The sequence below is a fragment of the Xenopus laevis genome, chromosome 2L (genome assembly GCF_017654675.1).
Source record: "Xenopus laevis strain J_2021 chromosome 2L, Xenopus_laevis_v10.1, whole genome shotgun sequence".
Classification (NCBI taxonomy): Eukaryota; Metazoa; Chordata; class Amphibia; order Anura; family Pipidae; genus Xenopus; species Xenopus laevis.
Window position 1 is genome coordinate 9,495,047 of NC_054373.1, and position 13,672 is coordinate 9,508,718.

The 13,672-nt window shown below is 41.1% G+C and overlaps 1 protein-coding gene across 1 annotated transcript in view; it reads left to right on the top strand.

Annotated features, from left to right (window-relative positions):
- tmprss2.1.L (transmembrane serine protease 2 gene 1 L homeolog) overlaps nucleotides 1-13,672 on the top strand; it is a 38,332-nt gene that overhangs the window by 10,533 nt on the left and 14,127 nt on the right. The window contains exons 2-6 of the mRNA XM_018245884.2: nucleotides 6,876-6,930; nucleotides 9,550-9,739; nucleotides 10,985-11,071; nucleotides 11,417-11,527; nucleotides 11,690-11,819. Coding sequence (XP_018101373.1) covers nucleotides 6,907-6,930; nucleotides 9,550-9,739; nucleotides 10,985-11,071; nucleotides 11,417-11,527; nucleotides 11,690-11,819 — 542 coding nt within the window. The 5' untranslated portion in view covers nucleotides 6,876-6,906. The remainder of the gene's footprint in view (nucleotides 1-6,875; nucleotides 6,931-9,549; nucleotides 9,740-10,984; nucleotides 11,072-11,416; nucleotides 11,528-11,689; nucleotides 11,820-13,672) is intronic.

Sequence of the window (13,672 nt, forward strand, 5' to 3'; positions counted from 1 at the left end):
TGTTAATATTTTGCACTTTTTGTTTCTTCTTGACCATCCGTGTCTCCAGTTGCCTTTGCTGCTGACCTTTCCTGATGCTCGTGCCCCCTGTTGATGCCCTTGACCGTAAACCCCCCACTCTGCCCCCTGCTGGTACATTGCATGGATTTTCACTTCATTCTTGCTATTGCTCCATTGAGTCAAAGCTCAGCTAAACCTCTTTATCCGTTGCTCCAACTGCAGTTGGAGTTGAAAGCTTTAAGCCCAGTTTCCCAGCACTGAACAAGTCTGTCCTTTATCCCATTTATCCTTTAGGTAAGAAATGACATAATTATCTCTATTTGTAAGATTACAGCAAGATGCCTGACACGGTGCTGGGAAATCAGCATTCTTATTTGTCAGTTATTATGCATTTATAATGAAGTTTTTGATCAGTAGAGATTTTCTTGCATCTACAATTACATTTTTCAACAACTTCTATAGAAAACTAGGGGGCTCTGTGGGACGGCTTTATGACTGGGTTTAGATCCCCTTTAATTTCTTGGTTATTATGTGTAGGTCACAGAAACAGGTGCCTTGCAAAGGTGCAACATCTCCTGCATTTCTAACAACTCGTAGCAACCAATCAGGAGGGATCAATCTGAATGGTCTGTTATTGGATAAGAAAGATCTGATTGGCAGAGAAAGCCTACTAGACATGTGAATGTCCTACTAGACATGTGAATGACCCTAACATTTGTCAGCAGAATTGTTCTTAGTACAGAGAGGAACATTCACATGGATATTTCTGTACAAATAATACCCGGTTAATTGTCTCTGCTATGGAGAGTGAACTTACGGCCCACAACATGCCCTCCTCGATTGATATACCATACCTCCCCATTCTGGTTTCTTGTACTGAGATTAATACAACAGGTGGTCTGTGTTGATAAATAAATTGCAGCTAACCTGCTAGTGAACAATGGCTGCTCAGACTTATGAGACTTTTAGTTCGCTAAAGCTTGGGGACTTAAAGCAAAGAGACACAGGGAAAATAAAAAAGAAATGTATTTTGTCTCTTCAAGGCGTATAATCTAAATCAGGAGGACTGGGCTTGAGTACAGAACAGCAGGCAAGTTATGCAGTTTCTCTGCCCTCTAAAACCTAGACTCTATGGGGTAAATTTACTAAGCGGCGAAAATTCGCCATCGACGGCTTCTCAGCCATCGCAACACTTCGCCAGATGAAAATTCGCTCAGACAATGCTAATTTACCAAAATGTGATGTTGCGTCCAACGCTGGCGAATTTTCACTAGCTTTACTTCTGTAATCAAAGAGAAGATGCGCTAGTGTTGAATTATGCCTGGCGCAACTTCGTTAGAGGTCTTCCCTCAGGCTAATTTGCATATGGCGGAGAAATTATAAAGTTGAATGGACGTATATGTTGCAGCAAATACATTACATTACACAAGTCCAGGGAACCTTAATAAAGTCAATAGAGTTGTTATATTGCCCTACACATGAGCCCACTGTATAGTTTATGTTCCATATGTCAGAAAATGTATGGGGGAACCCGGTTACCCCAAAAATTTTTTTGAAGGGCTTTTGCAGGCTATCACTCTGAAAAAAGGAAAAGACGTCAGCGTTTTTTTGGGACTTAGAAAATTTTTCCACTATATATATTTATGTAAGTAACAGATGACTGAGGAAGATCAATGCACTTCGCTTGGTCTGAGCTGGCGAAGGCAAGTCTCGCTATAGAGTGCGAATGACCGCTAGCGTCTGTCTCTTTCGCTAGCGAAGTTACGCCTGCGCCCGTTACTAATTCGCCGAAGTGCCTGAAATCGGTAATGCTGGTGAATCGTCGCCAGCATTAGTCACTTCGTCCTTTAGTAAATCTGCCCCTATGAGACAGAATGTGATAGACTCAACACATGGGAAGATAGGAATAGAGGGCACTGTCATACTGGCAGGAAAACTAAACAGAGAACAATAGATCGGGTGCCAGCTGTTTATGGGCACTTTATTCTACTTGCTCCTTTGCAGCAACATGGCAGCTTCTCTCTGTATGAGCACATGACCTGTTTATACAATAATACAAAGTATTGTTCTTTTTTTCCTTCCTGCTCCATTATGCAAAGTAGTAATGTGAATAGTCCTTAAGTAATCATGGCAGGTTGTTCCAATCAAAAGTACATGGGCAGAATCCTCCCTTTGTAAATATGGAGCTTAGTGGCTGTTCTTAGGGAGGATTAGGCCAGTGCAACATGAGCTGCTGGTTACTGAGACGGGAGCTGGATTTAGTTCTCAGATGCAGAAATACAATCTATTCTCTTGATAGTTGTTATTCCACTACATTTCTTTGGTACAAATACAATCCATATCCAATAAATGTCACAAGCCAAAAGTGCCCGAGAATTAGCAGTTAGGCCGGACTGTATCTGCCATTCAATTCTGTTTTCCTTTGATGGTGGCAACAATACCATCCCTTGGCCAACATAGACTTCTTAAAGGGATACTGTCATGGGAAAAATGTTTTTTTTTTTTTTTCAAAACGCACCAGTTAATAGTGCTGCTCCAGCAGAATTCTACACTGAAATCTGTTTCTCAAAAGAGCAAACAGATTTTCTTATATTTAATTTTGAAATCTGACATGGGGCTGGACTTATTGACAGTTTCCCAGCTGCCTCCAGTCATGTGACTTGTGCTCTGATAAACTTCAGCCAGTCTTTACTGCTGTACTGCAAGTTGGAGTGATATCACCCCCTCCCTTTCCTCCCAGCAGCCTAACAACAGAACAATGGGAAGGTAACCAGATAGCAGCTCCCTAACACAAGATAACAGCTGCACGGTAGATCTAAGAACAGCACTCAATAGTAAAATCCAGGTCCCACTGAGACACATTCAGTTACATTGAGTAGGAGAAACAACAGCCTGCCAGAAAGCAGTTCCATCTTAAAGTGCTGGCTCTTTCTAAAAGCACATGACCAGGCAAAATGACCTGAGATGCCCCTACAAACCAATATTATAACTAAAAAAATACACTTGCTGGTTCAGGAATGATTTTTCATTTTATATTGTAGAGTGAATTATTTGCAGTGTAAACATTGTAATTTAGAAATAAAAACTACACCACAACAATCATGACAGGATCCTTTAAGGTCATAAGTAGACCCAAAAGTCTATGGTAAGACAATGCAGAAAAGTGAACGAGATAAGGCCCTACCTCCCCATCTAAGGGCCCCCCTCTGACATGCTACCCGATGGAACCCACCTTCAGCACCATGAGTTTCGCTGCCACCAGTCGATCACTGCATTCAGGATCTCAGCGCTCCACCATTGCACTTCATAGCATCTCCATATCAGCAGACCATGGGGCCCAACAGGTCTGGGTGCAGTGCGTTTTTGACTGGTGCCCCATTGACCCAGTCCAGTGCTGTTGAGAGCTCTACTTAGGGGCTGAGTAACATATCACTATATAAATATAATAATAATTATATTATTTCCTCCTATCATAGCCACTGGCCATGCTGGGTAAGAGCAGATGATGTGAGGGCACCATGTTGTTGTTATTGAGTCTCACATAAACCCTTAGAATCATCAGCTGAATGGACTGACCATCGGAAATCAGTTTTCAGGAAAAAAAGGTCAAACAAAATATTAACCTGGTCTTATTTGTTCTCTGTCTGGCCACCCGCCTCACTGAACGGGGGCCCTACTTTCGCCCATGGCGGCACCCACTGCTATTGGTTGGAGCTTTACTTGAGCAGGGTTGCTGGGAGTTGGGACAAAGCTTCGGTGCAAATATGAGAAACTAAAACCTGAGGGATTTGTTGATGGGTAAATACTGACAGTTTGAATGCCCCTGGAAAGCCAGGGTGTGACTGTATGCAGAAATTGTATTATGCTTCTCAAAGGACAACTTAAAGGAGAACTAAATTCTACAAATGAATATAGCTAAAATGACATATTTTATATAATGACCTTATTGAACTAGCCTAAAGTCTCAGCTTGTCAATATCAGCAATGATCCAAGACTTCAAACTTGTCACAGGGGGTCACCATCTTGGAAAGTGTCTGTGACACTCACATGCTCAGTGGGCTCTGATTGGCTGTTGAGAAGCTAAGCTTAGGGCTCGTCACTAATTATCCAGCAGAAATGAGCTTCCCTGGCTGTAATATAAGCTGATGATACAGGTTTGCCGATTATTAAATTCTGATGCTAATTGCACTGGTTTCTGTGCTGCCATGTAGTAATTATGTGTATTAATTACTAATCAGCCTTATATTGTGACATTTCTATTCGATGTGTACTGTATATTGTGAGTGGGTCCCTAAGCTCAGTAAGTGACAGCAGCACAGAGCATGTGGAGTGAATCAGCAGAAAAGAAGATGGGGAGCTACTGGGGCATCTTTGGAGACACAGATCTTTACTGCTAAAGGGCTGTGGTTGCCTTGGGCTGGTACAGAAGCACACAACATAATGTACAACATTTCTAGCTACTTATTTAGTTAGGCTTTAGTTCTCCTTTAAAATACATATTGTTCCTTTTGTAAGCATATATATTTTGTTTAGGAGACCCCTCAGGCAGTAGCTAATAACTAACTCAATCTGTCAGGCATTACCAAAGGTGAATTCTCTAAACTCATTGGTTTTATAGCGCATTCATTTTATACAGCCCCCTCTGCCGCTCCTATCTATGTGTATAGTGATATAGGAATGTATTGTGACACAGAGACCAGTTCCAGTACAATAACGTTCCTACGATGAAGCTTGTCCCTTAAATCACTGTGCTGTGCAACTCTCCAAACACAACCTTTAGTACTTGGCAAAGCAAATGCATCCGGCCATAGAGAATCAGTCAGGCAGGTAATAGACGCACAGGCAGGTTTTCATTTGTGTCGACTGGCCGATCCGCTGCATTTGTGCATCACTGAATCATGACTTTGGCTGCACAGGGATAGAAGGAACCAGACACAGGGTTAAATGAGGATCATATGTTTAGGTAATGGCACAGGCAGCCTATGATTTCTGTAATTATCTCCATCCTACTCCCATTGTCGTTATTAGAGACACACACGCACACACAAGGTCCCAATGATATATTTGCCTTGATACACATATGCCACCTTCTCGTCTCTTGCCTGTTGCAAACTTGTGACCCCCCCCCCAATAAAGTTCCACTACTTTATTCCCATTCTGATGCATTTATTGTGTTGAGCATTCAACCTCTGTGTCTAATACAGAAGCAGTTGGTTAAACCACTTGAGATCTGCAGGTAAAACAGGAGGGGGGGGGGAATAGACTGATTTGTGCGAAGAGCAACTGATGCCATTAACCTTTGTAAATTGTCATTGCTTCCTTGCATATTTCTGTTTATACAGATAGTGGGAAGGTACCATATTGATTTTCTTGGGGTGGGAGTGCTTTTTCTATAGAGTGCAGCAGATCTGTATAGTTCTCGCAAAGACATTGCGGCTATGGCCTACAGCAACATTGGCACCTCTTGTCTAAGGTGGGCAGCAGAGGACAGACGATTGACTGTACCAACAAGAAAGACTTTGCAGTTAAATGCCCACCCAAGTAAGGAACTGATAGCGGGCGTCTCTGGTGATGATTGCTGCATATCAAAAGCTATCTAAAACAAAGGGGAAGACTACAGGGCCTCCGTATGATCATTTATAATGGTAGCACCTTCACTGGCAAATGTATGGGCTCACTGACCAACTTGAGAAGTAGATATAACAAGATAACTTGCCCATAGACTCCCAAGGACCATGCTACAGCCTAGTCAATGGATGAAAGTGATTGGACAAACCCAGTTTTTGGTCTCATGGTATAACTATTTCTTGATAATATAACAGTCAGGCATTGTATGTATCACCCATCTCTGGATCTGCCAACTGTCAGCTAATAGTTCTGTCATCAAGTGTTCATAATGGGAGATCCATCCAAGACCTTCTCTGTTGGAGACCATCTTGGCCTAATATTGCCTAGTCTAGAGGACTAAACAATACTTTACTGGCCATTGGTGTCCCTCTTCATTCATCCAGAGCCAACAGCATATTTTGGGCACTTGATTACTGGGCCTGAGTTGGACAAGTTAGTCGTGCAAGTCAAGAAGGTATAGGGGCATGCTTTATATTAATCAATGACAGAACATAAAAGCAGTTGGTTTGATGGAGATGTTGTCACCACTTCAGGTACTCACCATGTTTTGCATAGATTCATTTGGAAGAGGGAAAATTAACAAACTAGTATAGTATAGGCTCAGTTACCAGGACAAAGAGACTTTATGTTGGTGTCATCCAATATATATCTACATTGCCTCCTATAACCACAGCACAAAGCTCACTAGGGTACTCACTGGGCCATCTTTAGCTAGGATAGTGCCCAGGGCACCAGCTCAGACACAAAATATGGTAGTTCCCATTCAACAATACAGCGGAGGAATGTGTTGTACCCTATGCTCCCAATCTGTGCTGAAACCTTTGTCCCCTTCTGTTTGCAAAGAAAGAATTGTTCTATTAACTGATAACTGAACCAGAACTCTCACAAACTCATAGGGGGTAAAAGGTTTGTTTAACAGAGAAGCCGGGAGTTTAGATAAACAGAAGCACAGCAGAGCAAGTGGACCTTTCCAACAGAGATAGTCGAGTTAATGATCAGTGGCTGTTTGCTTGTAGCTCCAAATGAATTTGTTTCTGTTGTTTTTTTTTTGTGCATGTCAAACTAGAGGCACTTTAATATGGATAATTAATGTTCCACAAAACTGGGTTGTGTCAGCAACTAGGATTTTTTATACTTAGCCAAATCTGACATAATTTCATTAGATGATAGCTGGGATTTCTGTATTAATAATGTCTTGTACATTCCACAATGCCATCATTAATTTCATTTGTAACTTTCATTTTAGATTCCAACTCACCCAAATTAATCCAAATCGGATGGCTGGCAGAGATTATCGATGGGTATGTTTACTTAACTTGGGGGGGGAGGGGACTTGTGAAACGTACTTAGCACAGGGGAATTCCTATGGGGCTTCTATCTGTTCATTCTATGAGCAAACCTAGGAAGTTGTCATTGCTAAATAGTGCTGAAGTTATGGCCCTGTTTGTTTGCCTTCCTACCCCAATGGCATCAGGGTACGTTCTTTAATTGATTATATTGAATCATCCTTTCCAAGTCCTACCCAAAGGCATGAGCTCAAAAGGACAGCATGAGCAGGTGGGAGCACCTTCGCTGAAGCTAGGGTGATCCCCACCATCCCCACCCCCGAAGGGGTTTAGGGCCGTTTGGACTCCCCTTCACCTCTTGCAGCTAGGGGGAGTCCTGTCTACCCTGGGATCTTCCGAAGTTTCCGCCAGGGCGCAAGTCTTTGCCTGGGGTCAAGCCCAGAGGACTATGACACCCATCCAGTGGTGCACAAAAAAGGTGCTGGAGTGAGCGGATGCAATGCCATTGATTGCCTTGCTAAGGCTCCAGCTGGTGGCCGGAAAAAGTAAAAATGTCCTGCCCACCTAATGGCTGGGGCAAAGGAAGTGAAGCATGATTAGGCAAAAGGTGCATGTGCAGAGCCCCTTACTCAAAATAAATCAGGCACCTCCCTCACCCCTGCTTTCCCTGCTTTCATCAAGCTTCCAAGCCTAGACCAGAGGACCAAGTGTTTCTCCGTTCTTCACATAAGATCATAAGAACACATACAACCCTTGCCAGCCAGAGGACCAAATGTTTCTGTACCTAGCCAAAAGGCCCAGTACTACACTTGGAGGCACATTTACTAAGCTCGAGTGAAGGATCCATCGAATAGGCTACTACGACCTTCGACTTCGATTCGAACGATTCGAACTAAAAATCGTTCGACTATTCGACCATTCGATAGTCGAAGTACTGTCTCTTTAAAAAAACTTTGACTGCATACCTCGGCATTTTTAACCTACCGAGGTACAATGTTAGCCTATGGGGACCTTCCTCATCACTTTTCTAAGCTTTTTTTGATCAAAGAAAAATCCTTCGATCGATCGTTTAAAATCGCTTGAATCTTTGAACGATTTTTACTTCGATCGATCGATGGTAGGATTTGCGCTAAATCCTTTGAATTCGATATTCGAATTCAAAGGATTTAAATTCGAGGGTCAAATTCGAGGGTTTATTAACCCTCGATATTCGACCCTTAGTAAATGTGCCCCCCGATCTTAGCCAAAAGGATAGGCCATTTCCTCTTCTGGTCTGTTAATAATGGATTATAACAGAATAGGAGGGTTATGGGAGATGGCCAGCCTGGAACCATAGAGAGAACCATAGAGAGAATGATAGCTTAGGCAAGGCTGAAACTGCATGAATAGCCAGTAAAGCCTCATCATATTTCTATGAGACCAACACAAAGAAACAATGACAATGTCAATGGATTGTAACCTCCTAAAGCGGAAGTGTTATTTTGCATCAGTTTCTGACTCATGAGTTTATTCACGGACCAGAATTATATTGCTTTATGAGAAGCCAAAGCAAATAAAAGCTTCATGCCAAGTCACCGTGTTTTTCATAGACTGTTTTAAAAGAGGAAAACTAAACAAACGCACATTGGCTTAGGCTCAGTTACTAAGAAAAGAAAGACTTTTATGTGTGGGTGTGTTATTCTAAAGCTGTGCCCCCTACATTCCCTCCCATAACAAAATTATGCCCAAAGCTTATGAGGGTACTCAGGGGCATCTTTAGCTTGGGCAATAAATGAAGTTTCCATCTTACCTTGCCGACGCCATTTTGCATTACTGTTGACACCTCAGGCAGAGAGTAACCAAGATGCCTTCCCAAAAAGAGCTCTAATGGGAGCCTCCCCAAACAAAAAAGCTCATCTGTGTGCTTTTTGTTATTGTTATTACTACTGATCGTTTATAGGCCAAGTATTCCAGTATTCTTTATGGGGGTTCCAGCACATTTCCCTTTTCCTGGACCCCCTACAACAGTTCTGTATGTGTTGCTGTAAGGGGAACTACGTTGACAGTGCAACAATGAGGTCCCAAGTCATTGGCCTCCATTATCTCTTCCTATCTAAGATGTTGGAAATGTAAAGAACAATAGGTCTAGTATCCCATGGCGACTAATGAACAAGTTATAAGTATCTGCTAATTTGCTGCTATGGCTCACTAGACCTATAGAAAACATTGTTAAACCTGCAATTGCAGGTAGTCTATTTCATTGTGTTTCTCTCTGTGAGGTTGTTGGCATGTAACCAAGTAAAAAAACTGTAAACCTATATTGATATTCCTGTGTTTAAGCCCTGCTCTCATGCAAAAATTTACCGGATAGATTAATAAGTAGTCAGGTATAAACAAAGCCATTCGTAATGATTATACACTTGAGCAAACATAAAATGAACTCATTGTGCCCCTGGACATGTTGGGTTCTACACATTCTTTTGTACTTTCCCTGTTGCATGAAATTACTGGAACATCTCAAATTTCAAGAACACATCTTAATGGAACTTAATAATAAACCCAAGTTTAAAGTAAATCGAAATCCATTAGATAATTGGACTAGCCAGTGTATTTGTATGGAGAATAATTACTATTGTTTCCTCTCTCTCTCTATAGAAGTCACCACCACCCCCATATTATGAAAATTATGGCTTCCAGCAGGACAATAACAATGCCTTCAGTCGTCAAGTCTTTCAGCCAGCTAGACCTCATGTCTCTCCAGTACCACATTATATCCCTCAAATATCTACAATTCATTCCGTGCCAGCCATTAATGAGAACAAGTCCCAGACATGGTGGACTCCAAGTAAGTCATATTTTAGTTCATGGTTCTGTGTACAAAATTTCTTTTTTATGGTAAAGATAGTTACTAAATGTTTTGCAGACGGTGGCTAGATCTTCTTCCAGCATCTTCTAAAATTGATAAAATGTGCTTCAAACTTAAAATCAAATAATATTGCCCAATGGATGTTCATTTATTTCCAGATCTGGAAGGTCACATGCTGTAGTTCCTCACTTTACTGCTGAAGAACTTTTAGCTTGCTTTTTCAATCTCTAGAGCAGGGGTTCCCAACCCTTTTTATTTGTGAGCCACATTCAAATGTAAAAAGAGTTGAGGAGCAACACAAGCATGAAAAAAAATCCTGGGGGTGCCAAATAAGTGATGTGATTGGCTTTTTGATCGACTCTGTGTGGTCTGGTTGTCTACAGGATCCTCTGTTTGGCAGTACAACTGTTTTCTATGCAACCAAAAATAGCTTCCAAGCCTGGAATTCAAAAATAAGCTCCTACTTTGAGGTCACTGGGAGCAACATACATGGGGTCGGTGAGCAACTTTGAGCCACTAGTTGAAGATCACTGCTCTAGGACAAGACTGTCCAAAGTGAAGACCATAGACTGGATGTGGGTCTCCAAGGAATTTCTATCAACACATAGTCTTCATAGATTTCATTGTATGGGATCATTTTAATGTAATCTGGCCCCCATACATGTAGTATGATAAATAAAAGGCCAACAACTTCATATCATTTGATAGCATGGCTCTAAACCAGGGGTCCCCAACCTTTTTTATCCATGAGCCACATTCAGATGTAAAAAGAGATGGGAAGCATACAAGCATAAAAAGTCCATGGGAATGCCAAATGAGAGCTGTGATTAGCTATTTGGTAGCTCCTATGTGGACTGACAGCTAGTGCACCTAGTTTTTATGCAACCAAAACTTGTCTCCAAGTCTGGAATTCAAAATTAAGAACCTACTTTGAGGCTACTGTGAGCACCATTCATGGGGTTGGTGAGCAATATGTTGCTCTCTAGCCACTGGTTAGGAATTATTGCTCTAAACAGTAATACAGTACTATAAATATGGAGTAGGCAAATTCCTATGTGGCCTCGGGAAGTGCTCTCCAAGATTTTCCATGCTGTGGGCCAGTTCTAATTCACACAAAATGCAGTCGGATTTCTGGTTTATCCCAAAGCCACTTCCGTATATAGTGATTTTAATCCGGTCAATAAATAAAACAGGACATATAGATATATATTTTGTTTCTTAAAGGAAGAAAAAAGATTGCTTGTATTGTCGCGGCTACCGGTTTGCTCTTTGTTCTGCTGATTGTTGGCGCAGTGCTCTGCTGGTATTTTGGTAAGAAGTAATTATATTTAATTATTAGTTAATCTTTTTTATAATTTTGTTTATGCTTGGTCCCCTTTGACTGTTGCCCCATAGGAAACCTTTTGTCTAGTGTCTCTGAATCCTACATTAAGCTTGTGGTGTACTTAATTAGACTGAACAATCAAAATATTTATGTTCTCATCTGTTTTTGGAAAGGGTGGGGAGCAATTCCAGAAAATATGTTGATTCTATTGGTTATTGGTTTTTTTTGTGTGTGCGTAAAAAGTAGTGGACACAAAAGTAGTGGCACAAAATTACACTTTGTAAATGAAGCCCAATGTATTTTTGAAAATAATTTAGTCTTTTTTTCTGTAGTAACAATGAGTTGCCAGATGAAATGTGGTACTAGCGGAAGCTGTGTGCGCTCCTACCAGTGGTGTGATGGGGTCGCCCAGTGTCCAGATGGAGAGGATGAAAGCTACTGTGGTAAGACCAGAATCATTATATTGATAATTACATTGCTAAAAAGTTTTATCTGCCAAAAACACTATGGAGGATTAACCGATCGTATAGAAAAAGAAAAAATTATGAACATAATTATGAGAATGTGCTCATTTGACTACAGTTTCCCTTTAATTGTTCTTGCAGTTCGAATGTCTGGGCCTGATTTCCAGCTGCAAGCCTATATTTCGGCAACCTCGTCCTGGCTGCCTGTGTGCAACGAGAACTGGGGTGACTCTCAGGGGAGACGCGTGTGCCAGGACATGGGATACAGCACGTAAGCCTTAGGGACTGGTACTTTGTATTGCCTGTGGCCCAAGCTTCCTAGCAGTCCTCACAGTTCAATGCACCCGCCACGTCACCACTACCCACGCTTCTGTCCTCTAAATCCTAAAATCTTTTTGGGATCAAACCTTGCAACTGACCTTCCCTGTCTCCAAACCACAAGGCAAGCTTTCCCAGCTCTTATAATTGCTGCCCTTGTATATTTTAACCTATTGCCTGCTTCCTGCTGGTTGCAAGTAACAGCCATAGAAGTTATGGTTTGTCGAATGAAGATATACAACTCAATCCAGAATTCATCAAGGCCCCTGGTTAAGGTCAAGTTCATGGCCTACAGCATTATTATTATTTCTAAGCTTTATATCAGTGATCCCCCAACCAGTGGCTCATGAGCACCATGTTGATCACTAACCCCTTGGATGTTGCTCTCATCGGCCTCAATGCAGGTGCTTATTTTTGTATTCATGGCTTGAAGGCAATTTATGGTTACATAAAAACCAGGTGTTCTTGCAAATAGAGCCTCCTGTAGGCTGCCAGTCCACATAGGGACCACCAAATACTCAATAACAACTCTTATTTGGCATCCCAGGGACTTTTTGCTTGTGTTGCTCCCCAACTGTTTTTACATTTGAATGTGGCTCATGGGTAAAAAAGGTTGGGGACCCTTCTTTAGTGTGATAAAACAAAAATTGCATGGTGCATTGTTAAAATATACAAAACTAGCTAAAATATCTACAATAGAAAATTGGCCCACACCAATGTCAGACTGGCGGAAAACCAGCAATGGAGAAATGCCTTTTGCAGCCTCCCATTTCTCTCATTGACTTCAAATGCCAAAGTAAAGATCTGAGCACCTTTCCACCCAAAAAATGCCCAGCCATGCATTTTCAAGAAGAAAAGCTTACTTCCATGTGGCTCCGATTGTTGTCAACATGAACCACTGGATGGAGTCCACTGATGAAGAATCTTCTACTTGGGACATTAGCTTAAATGGGGATAGATTGGTTGACTGTCAAATAATGATAACTCTACAAAATCTTTATTAAAATCCAGAAAATCAGCTGTGAAACTAGAGGGACCAAAAATTTAACAGATATAGAGGCTACTGCTAGAGGTTAGTCTTTATGGAATTAAGGCAAAAATAGCCCAAGTGGAGAGAATTCACAAACATGGTGAGAACACAGTTCTCCAAACTGTATGTAAGTGCTACAAATTCAAATTCCGCCACTGAATTTTCAAAAGTCTTGTATAGATGGGAAAAATATGTTTAGCTCAAAACTGTCATGTGTGTACCAACAATTATTCTCTATAACTGACATAAGGAAAATAATGTACCAACACGTTTCATTGTGGCATCAAAAGTCTTGGTAGAAAACATTTAATTAAGAATTCTCATAAAATGTCACAGCCATGACAGAAAGATTAACATGCCCCACCCCTTTAATTACATTTTTTTCACATTTTTTTGTTAGAGGCAGAAAAATGTCAGGAATGTCACCTGGGAATTTGTCATGTGATTACAACATTCTTAAATTTTCCTTTAAAGACCCAGGTAGTAAAAGCAGCTATACTGCGAAAATTATAGGTCATATAAAAAATTATTTGCTGCCAGAAAATTACAAACATAAAACATGCAGGACAGATTCATCAAAGATCTTTTTTTTAATCACCAGTGACGATGAACAATAAAACTTCCAGGGATTATTTTCCCTGAGTGAAATGGTGTAAAAAATTTAATTACATTTGTTTAACCTCATTTGACTGAATTCGGCTGACTTGCAACATTTGAGATAGAAAAGTTTATTGTGATAAAAATGGGGGGGGGGCTTCAATGACTGAACCTGTAGG